Source organism: Musa acuminata, chromosome BXJ2-3 (genome assembly GCF_036884655.1).
Source record: "Musa acuminata AAA Group cultivar baxijiao chromosome BXJ2-3, Cavendish_Baxijiao_AAA, whole genome shotgun sequence".
Lineage (NCBI taxonomy): Eukaryota > Viridiplantae > Streptophyta > Magnoliopsida > Zingiberales > Musaceae > Musa > Musa acuminata.
The window spans coordinates 34,522,049-34,532,042 of record NC_088340.1 but is presented as its reverse complement, the minus strand read 5'-3'; the positions used below and the strand labels follow the sequence as shown (position 1 = coordinate 34,532,042).

Here is a 9,994-nt window from a genome sequence, read left to right as displayed (position 1 = left end):
CAAGTTTCATAGTGTCCGACCCATTATCGATGTTTCTCGAGCAATTTTTAAAGTGACTCTTGACCATGATAGACACCAAATTGAAGAAAAGCATAGTATTTGAAATATGCTTGGGTTATTTACCTAAAAGTCATTTTGATTTGTAGTTTATGCTAAATTTGGAATCACAATACATTTAGTTTATGATAGACCATGATAGACATTGGACGAATGTCTACCATACATTTAGTTTACTTTTAATCGAGTGGTACACAATTCTACCAACAAATTACTATTTGAAATATGCTTGGGTTATTTACCTAAAAGTCATTTTGATTTGTAGTTTATGCTAAATTCGGAATCACTATCTTTGACAAAAGCAATACAATACAATAAGCCAAAAAGAATTTTGGAGAACATTCACAAGGTGCATGAAGAGATTGAGAAACAATTTCAATGAAGTCAACAGAAATACAAAGAACGATACAATTGACACAATATTGAAGAATGATTATATAAAAAAGATATTATATAGCTATACCTTAGAAAAGAATGACTCGAAGAAGAATGAAAGAAGTTAAAACATATATGATATGGACCGTTCAAAGTCTTAAAGTAGACTGAAGATAATACATGATAACTCGAGTTGCCACTCTATATGGATATGTATTCAATTGTGAACGTCTAGAACTTGAAGTCATTCGAGCCTTCGATGCTAGACGACAAGCCAAATAAGATGTTATCATCTATCGAATACTTAGTGATCGACCAAAAGAAGCCTCTTGAAGAAGACATTATCATTGAGAAGAAGTCCACTACAACCCGACGAGGCATCAAAATTTTCTTTTGAATTGGATACAAAGGGCAGAAACCAAGTGTAGCAAGATAGTTCTTCGAAGAAGTTATTAAAGTCAGATTTTCCCAATTTGAATGAGATATGAATCGCCTAATTAGGAGAGTCGTGATCAAAGATAATCTCAGCACCATTCAGCACTATTTGGCTAAGCGAAACTCAAATTCTAGCAACTTGCTAACCTTGATCCAAGTCCTAATAGGATTTAGATCACGGCAACCCTCACCCAAATAGGAGCAGCCACCAAGAAAGGAGAGAGCGACAACCTTACAAGAAAAATCCTAGTTATACGTGTCCTACAAACTCCTTAAGCCCTAAAGACTTAAGGTATTCTTCTCTTTATAAAATAAGGGGTGTGTCTCCATTTAAAGAAACATAAAAGAAGTCTCCAACAAGGGCCCAGTTGGCCCTAGCTATACAAACTTTAGAATAAAGAAGATAAGAGAGAGAAAAGAGAATGGAAGAATTCTATCTAGAGCAACTCATCCTTCCCGCCGTAATCTTCTTCCTCGAGTTCCAACAGCCAAGGCTTCGCATCAAAGTTTCATCCAACTGCTGCAAGAAATCTCTAAAGCTAGTACCTCCTATCTAAACTGCCGAGAGTACCCATGTGTTATCCAAAGATATTTTGTAAGAACACCCGGATTTAAGTATACATTAAGCAATGGAGGTACAATAGACCTACAAGAAAAATCTTAACTGTGCATACCTACAAAAAAAATTCTTAAACCCTAAAGATTATGACACCCCTCTCCTTATAAGACAAGGGATATGTCTCATTTAAAGGAAAACTAAAGAAGTCCTAAGCAAGAGCCTAACTAGCCCTAGCTATTCTAGTCTTGGAATAAAGAAGTGAAAAGAGAAGAACAAAGAATAGAATTCTATATGGGGCAGCGTATTCTTCCCATCATAATATTCTTAAGTTTTAGCAATCAAAACTCTATATCAAAACTTCATCTGCTAGAAGAAGTCCTTAAAACCTACTATCTCTTGTCCAAACTTTAGGAGGGGATTCCAACTGTGAAAGAGGAGTATATATGTAAATTATCGATAGCACCCAAATATTATCCAAAGGCAACCAATGTTCTTATATAAATTATCTATAAACTTTCTATGACACTTTTAATTCTGTTATTTTAAATCTTATAATTAGTACTTTAGCTTTACAAGTAATAAATTTTATTTTAAAAAAAATTTATATTTGATCTTTTTGTGATAGTTTTTTCATCTACTAAGAAGTCCTAAAAGCCACCAACCATAGCAATCACCAACAAAATGAGGCATGAAAAACACGAATGACTTCGACCCAATCAATATCAATCTCATGTCCACAGTTTAGTCGGATCCAAATTATCTTTAAATTCTCTCGGAAGTGATGTAGCTATTTATATCTTATTTTTTTTCTTTTATACTTAAGGCTTCTTATGAGATAAAAATCTTATGTATAATTTTTGAGTGAGAAAAATAAGTAATCCTCTTTTCAACTCTTCTCCCCCTGTTATCGAATCGAATGGATTCTAACAGTGCAGATCTCTTTGAACTCGAAGAGAGTATCCATTGTCAATAGTAACGGCTTCCATTTAACAAGCAATCCGCTCCAAGTAAAAGGATGGCACTTCTCGACGACCTCTCCAATTTTGTGGTCAAATCCGATTCTCTTCAGTTAATTTAAATACTTAATTACTCTTCTCTACTCCATATTTGCATATTCGTCAGCGCCTCCGTCGTTTCCATATCCGTTATGACCAAAAACCAATTGTCAATTCTCTATGAGGAAATGACGTACGGTTTTGTAACTTCGTTTGAACGGTCAGCACCTCCGTCGTGTCCCGCGCCGCCGCCCCTCCTCCTCCGCCCGCGCCAGCAGCTCCCGCCGTCGCCAGCACCTCACAGCTGTACGCGTCAGCGTACCGACGAAGGCCAAGGTGAGCGCGATGAAGACCCCCAATAGCACCGACTTCCATCGCCCGCCCCCGCTCGCGGCGCTGCTGTTCCTGGCGAGGGGCGGGGGCGGCGGCGGCGGGGAGCCGAAGCTCGCTCCGCCGTTCGACCAGGAGCTGAAGTTGATGAGGGGGTCCCCGAGGAAGCTGTCGCGGTCGAATGTGGCGATCTGGCCTGTCATCGGCACCATCCCGGAGAGCCAGGGGTTGTAGGACACGTTGAACTTGTTCAGCTCGAACAGGCCGTTCAGGCTCGATGGCAATTCGCCGGAGAAGTTGTTCTGGGAGAGGTCCAGGATCATGAGGCACCGCAGGCCGCCGATCTCATGCGGGATTTCGCCGGACAGCCGGTTGCTGGAGACGTTGAGTATGACGAGCGGCAGCTGGCCTATCTCCTGTGGGAGACGGCCGGAGAGCCGGTTGCCGTCAAGTTGGATCATACTGAAATTCCTCATCCGGCCGATCTCCGGCGGTATCCCACCCGAGAATCGGTTACCGGAGAGCTGGAGGTAGCCGGATATCCCTCTGGTTAGAACTCGCGATAAGGAGTTGGAGCAGATTGGGAAGACCGCGTAACCCTGCAGGAGCCGATTCCAAGTAGTCCGGCATGTCCATTTCGTCAACAGCGTGTAGACGAAGTTGAATGGCGGGTAGCTCGCCGGTAGCCACCGGTTCATGGTGAGGCAATCGCCGGAGATGGGGGTGACATGGCGGATCTCACGGCGATTGGCCTCGAACGTTGGGTTTGGATCCCTCCCAATCGCCGATATCTCCGGCGGTATCCTGCCGGAGAGCCGGTTATTGGCGAGGTTCAACCACAACAAGCTGCTGCAGTTGCCGATCTCTGGCGGAATGTTGCCGGTGAGATTGTTGCCTGCGAGAGTCAGCCACAGGAGGGATGTCAAATTTCCGATCGCCAGAGGGATCGAGCCGGTGAGGTTGTTGTACGAAAGGTCCAGTAACTGAAGCCTGGCCATGCCGTCGACCTCAGGCGGAATGCTGCCGGAGAAACCATTGTCGGCGAGAATCAAGATCTTGATCTTTGGCATCGTGGTGATCTCGACCGGGAGATTGCCGGAAAACCTGTTCTTGCTCAAGTTCAATGTCGTGAGGTCCGGAAGCTTGAGAATTCCGGAGGACTCGATCCCTCCGGTGTACTGATTCCCATAAAGAATCAGGTGATCCAGTGTCACGAACCGGCCGAAGATTTCGGGGATGTCACCGCCGAAATCGTTATTACTGAAATCAAGAAACACCAACTTGGAGCAATTCAGCAGCTCCTCTGGGATGGTTCGGTCGAACGCATTATTCCCCAGTCTGAGCGAGTTGAGCTCCGAGAGGGAGCCAATGCCCGACGGAACTTCTCCATCGAATGCATTGTCCCGCAGGTCCAGGCTTGTCAGCTTCGAGCAATTGGCGATCGAGCCGGGGAACGTCCCAGAGAAGTTGTTCATCGACAGGTCTAAGATTTCGAGGGCGCAATTGGACGTGAATGTGCTCGACGAAAGTTCTCCATTAAGGAGGTTCTCGGAGACCAAGAGTTCTCGGAGGTTTTGGCCTTGCCATATATATCCATTGAATTGGTTGGAGCTCAGATCGAGATACTCGAGTTTCGGGCACCGATCGAAGCACCCCGTGATGTCGCCGGAGAAGATGTTGTTCGAGATGTTGAGGCTAACGAGATTGGCACATATTGCAGGGAAGTTGGAGCGGATACTGCCATTGAAGCGGTTGTTTGTGAGGTCGAGCATCACCAGATTGGTTAGGCCCGCCAAGTTCAGCTCTCCGCTGATGACGTTGCCGGAGAGGTTCAGATGCTCGAGGGCGCTGCACTTGTTGAGGTCGGCAGGGACGGATCCCCCGATGGTGTTCGATGAAAGGTCGAGCCGGGTGAGTTCAGTAAGGAGGTGAAAGTTGGGGAAGATTTCTCCGTTTATGTTGGATTCTGCGAGGTTGATGCCGGTGACGCGGTCGGCATCGTTGCAGGTGATGCCGGGCCAATTACAAGGGGAAGAATCGGACGCGTTCCACCGAGCATAGGCCCCTCGGCGTATCGGATTGTTGGCTTCAAGGGAGCCCTTCAGCTGGAGCAGGACTTCTCTGTCTGTCGCGGCAGAGATTGCGTGACCTGTTGTCGAGGACCGAGCAAAAACAAGTGTTTTGAGAAGAATGCTTCTACAGGATCTGACAGGGCATACTAAAAGAAATTGTGCATCAAACATCTGAAAAAGAAGATTAATGGTGTGTGCAAGGAATACCTGTGATAAGAATCAAGTAGATGCCGAGGAAGAAACAAGGAAGGAATCTCACTTCCTCTTTCGACATGTCCCAGCTACTATGATTGATGGAAGAGAAGACCGGTACTTGTTCCTCAATCTATCTTCCCTGTTTCTTCGCTTTCAAGCATCCAAATCCTTGGAATCAGATCAAGTGGGAACCAGCCTGCCAAGTAAGACTCTGACAAAAACCAGCATCATGCCACATATTAATTGCTTATACTTTGCAAACAGCTTTGACTCTAAAATATTTTATCTTGGTACATAGGGTATGCAGAGCTACAGATTGTCAATTGACAGCTTCAACAAACAAGCAGCAAATGTTGAAGCTGCCAATGTTTGAAGACTTTCTAGGAGCAGCAAATTATAATTCGATTGGTGGGTGGACTAATTACATATTATTGTTTGATAAATTATAATTAATTAATTTTAGTATCTTGATTTTTATAATTTTAAAAGTTATATTATAAAGTGAAATATTCAATCTCATTTCTTCTTATGTCGTCGTGTCTGAAAATATTGATATCCCAATATAATTTTTAAAAATAGAGATACTATAGATAGCTAATTATAAAAGACAATATATAATTAGCTTTGGGAAGATACAACCTTTACCATTATGCATTGATAAATGTATTGTTAGAGTGAGCATTTGAGTTAAAGCTAATTTAGGGAGGAGTTTCTGATTTTTGATTGAAGTTATTTGAAGAAAGGATTTATGTGCATCGTATCGTCACAGTGAGCTTTTTCTCTGTTACTATTACGACTAATAATAATAATATATATATATATATAAGGTGATTTTTTTTAAAAATTTTTTTTTTTTCAAATGGGACTCTCTATTTTTTTCCCAAATGATACCTCTTAATTTAAATAATACCTAAAATAATCCTCAATTTTTCATCAATTTTAAATTATTACAGTGTTTTCATTTGACTTATTTATAGGATTTTTTAATAATATTTATAGTATTTTTATTGGTGTGTTAAAAGCACAATAAAACTATTGAAAAATATTATAAGTAACATAATATTTTTCTCGTAGATTATTATAATATCATATTTTTATACTTATAATTAGTTTAGTTAAAGTTAGATGTTCATTTCAATATCATTTATGGTGTTTTCAAACAGGTTTTACTGTATTTTTATTTTGATAAAAAATATTATAACAAGCTTTTGTTAATTCAATGATGTCATTCTTAAACTATTATAAATATCTATTTAAATATTATATCAAATGGTTTCTAGTGTGTTTTGGTTCTATTTGTCTCACACACAATATTTTTTAATAACATTATAAAATTTTTATTTAAGTATTAAAAATATTATAAAATTATAAAAAAAATATATATTTATTGTGTCCTTCTAGTTTTCATTGCTCATTGATCATTATGATATTAAATTTTTATACATGAGTTAATCTTATTAAAGGTATGAGTCGAATTGTATTATTTTTAGATTTATAGTATTATGATGATTAAAAAAAATATTATAACAGATCAAAAATACTATAACGAATGGAAAAAATAACTGTTAGGATATTTGGATATTCAAAACATTTTGAAAAAGTATTTTGGATATACTTAAAAAAACAAAATTAGGCAAAATTAAACGGCGTAGGGCACATTAATCTCCAACTCTTTCTTCTGCGAGCGGTATGTGAGTGAGGCAGTAGCTAATGGCGATCTCCGGGAATCTCAAGGTGTTCGTCGGGGCCTGCACTCCGCATCCCAATTACCGCCCTCTCAACTCCATTCTTCCTTCCTCTAAGGTCGCGCTCTCTTTGTCTCTCTCTCTCTCTCTCTCTCTCTCTCTCTCTCTCTCTCTCTCTCTCTCTCTATCTATCTATCTATATAATTTAAGCCCTATGGAAGTAGTAAAGGTTCGATGGATTTTGCTTTCTGGAGATGTAGGAGTTGTCCCATGTGTGAGTTAGAGTGAGTTGCGGAGACTCCTCTTGCTTGAGATCGGTTTCGCATTACTTTTTCCTTTTTCTTATTTGTGTGCTGAGTCTCTTTTCTTGAATTATTGACAGGATTATGTTCTTAAAAGAGTAGATGAGGATGATGCTCATTGCATAAAAAAAATCCCCGTTTTCCCGAGACTTGTCGTTTGTAGAATCTGAAAAGCAGAAGTCCTAATTTTGAGTAATGGAGGACAATAGATGGGAGGAGCTGTTGCGGAACACTAATTGTGAATATTAAACCCTCGTTCTGTCTTCTTAATGATGCACAACTGCGCTGCATAATTTGAGGGTAAAAAGCCATGGCCGACGCCGCATGGAAGCAATTCTTTTTTTGTTTTTCTAGTAAACATGTCTTAGTAAGTGATCAGACATCGCGATCTAAGTGGAACATCTAACGTTACACTTGTGAATAATCAAGGGTTGTTCAGATAGTGGACAGATTGATGGAAAACCTTATAAAGAAAGTGGTATGTATATATCAAAAGATAATTTGTAGATTAGTGATGTAAGAGAAAAAAACCTAAGAAGACTTTTTTTTTTGAAGCAAATAAAATGGATTTGATGGGTCTTAGTTTAATTAGAGCATTACCTTTAACAAAGCTCGGTAGCGGGAAAAGATTTGCATAGTCATCCCACCTATGGTTGGGAGGAGATTCACTTTCTTGTTAGCATGATTTAGATATTACTCCTAATTACATAGAGTATATTCTATTATGCTTTTGAAAAGGTAACTGAGATTCCTGTTAATGTTTTTCTTCATGCCCTTAGTGCAACATCTAAACATTTATCCAAAGCACAGAGTCTTGAAGCAATATAAACCTCCTATAGTGTTGTATAATAATAATCATGACGCAAATGGTCATAGTTCACTTTGGTCTAGTTGCCGTTAGCTAATGGCTTACTTTAAACAGGGTCTGCAGATAGGCCATTCTACCCTTCGTTCTTCAGAGCTATATAGGCTCATACAACCTACTCGTGCATATTTATGCATGTTTAGTTGCTTAAGGATTATGAATATCACAACAACAGCAACAAACTAGCAGTAATTTGGGATTATAGATATTAGACGAAATAGCACTTTGTAGACTTAACAGGAAATGAATGACATGCAAATCTCTGTTGAATAACATTTCTAACCATACTTAGTAGCTTCTAACTTATTGTCTGCAACAAAAAAAACACTGGCAACTGTTACTCCACTTGTGAATTGTCATAAATGCAAAATAAAAGAAAAAAGAAAATATACCATGCACTTGAATGGAATTAGGGGTTCATTTGTTTACTTCTATGCTAAAGTTATTTTTGCATGTAATATTTTGAGTTATAAGAAGTTCTAACTGCTGTGTTCTCATTACTGTTTTATTATGATTATATCTTTGGATCTTCTCTGTCCTCAGTCCTCTATAATTGAGAAGCATTTTATGCTCTCCTACAACCCAGGTACACTTTGGTCATCTCCTTAATGGAGCTAGTGATCTCAAAATTGCACAGAAATGGCTGCATATGGAATCATTAGCTACTAATACAGCAAACCACAGCCAAGTTTGCCTTGGGATTGGAAGAAATAATTTGTCGCCAACGATAAACCAAGATGCTGACGGTATCCTTTTAAATGTTGTCAATATGAGCTTCTTTGATCGTCTTGGTTTGGCATGGAAATTATTATTTCCCACAACGAAAGCAAGAAGGAATACAAATGCAAGAATCGCAAAGCAGAGGCTTAAAATGATATTATTCTCTGATAGATGTTCAATCAGTGATGAAGCGAAGGAAAAGATTGTGGGCAATATAATCGAAGCCTTATCCAAATTTGTGGAGATTGACTCACAGGACAAAGTTCAACTTAATATGTCCACTGACACAGACCTTGGTACTGTTTATTCGGTAACCGTTCCCGTCCAGCGTGTGCTGCCGGAGCACCAAGATTCTGAAGAAGATTACAGAGGGAAAATATCAAGCACCGAGTATAAAGACACTGGAGAAACATCAGGCACCGTTGATGTCACGTTTGATTTCTTCCTACCAGATGAGAACTAAAGAAAGAGAAAATTATGCATTCAAATATATAAGAAGTTCGTTCACGTTTCAAGGAAGAAGCAACATGTCCCCGTTGCCTGTTGCTGTTGTCGCTTATGTAACCATTGTGCCCCTTTGAATGCTGAAGCTTTGTAAATATCAGGAACTCTTATGTTGACTGCGTGTGCATGTAGTAGTGTAAAGAGTTGATGGATTTATTTCATGGCTTTGCATATGAACGTCTCTTATGCTTACATGTGAATGTATACTAAAGGATTTTACTTTCTGCCTGCCCATGTCTCTGGAACCTGTTAATATTTGCAAAACTGTACTAACGCTGGAGACTGATCAATTCATGAAGATACTTGTTATATGAGTAGCATATTAGTATGTTATATTGCAATCATGTTTCTCTCCATTGTAGTTTTGCAAATTTCATATTTAACCTTAGATGTTCATGAACATAAGACAGGATGCAAGTAATTGAGCTGGGACTGGAATAATGATGCAAGGATCATTGGCTTGTTCATGCTCTGTTGAAGAATAAGGTGCTCTCCACTTTGGAAGAGATGAAAGTATGGGTTCCCAGTATTCGTCAATTGCAATTAAGCATGAGACTATATTCCTTTATGCGAGAGGAAACATTGGTGTACATTCTAGAATGAAAATAGATTAAGAAAAACCTCTTCGCTTGCCTTAATGTGATGAGAGAAAGAGTCTTTTTGATTGTTAAAAGGATATATAAAGCAGATGATAATAAAATTTATTTGTCTCACAAACCGAAAGCTGAGAATTTACTTCTGATACCGCTCATTTTGATGCCATCCACATAGCAGCAGACAAAGAACTTTCGGACTGAGAAAGAACAACACCTCGGACCTGAACAAGGAGATCAAGCGACCTTCACATTGTTCGGTGTCGTACAAGTTGGCACCAAACACCCCAAAGCTGCTCCACAAAAT

General features: G+C 39.5%; 2 protein-coding genes across 2 annotated transcripts; one reads left to right on the top strand and one right to left on the bottom strand.

The window, feature by feature from the left end:
• Positions 1–2,364: 2,364 nt before the first annotated feature.
• LOC135607862 (probable LRR receptor-like serine/threonine-protein kinase At1g74360) lies at positions 2,365–5,262 on the bottom strand. Its single transcript, XM_065100025.1, has 2 exons — positions 5,031–5,262; positions 2,365–4,900 (listed from the first exon to the last, which is right to left on the bottom strand). Exons 1-2 carry the CDS (start codon positions 5,095–5,097, stop codon positions 2,643–2,645), a joined length of 2,325 nt encoding a protein of 774 aa, XP_064956097.1. The 5' UTR covers positions 5,098–5,262; the 3' UTR covers positions 2,365–2,642.
• Positions 5,263–6,670: 1,408 nt separating this feature from the next.
• Positions 6,671–9,322, top strand: LOC135606532 (cell division topological specificity factor homolog, chloroplastic-like). The gene is made up of 2 exons (XM_065097562.1): positions 6,671–6,821; positions 8,457–9,322. Exons 1-2 carry the CDS (start codon positions 6,729–6,731, stop codon positions 9,051–9,053), a joined length of 690 nt encoding a protein of 229 aa, XP_064953634.1. The 5' UTR covers positions 6,671–6,728; the 3' UTR covers positions 9,054–9,322.
• The last annotated feature ends 672 nt before the right edge of the window (positions 9,323–9,994 follow it).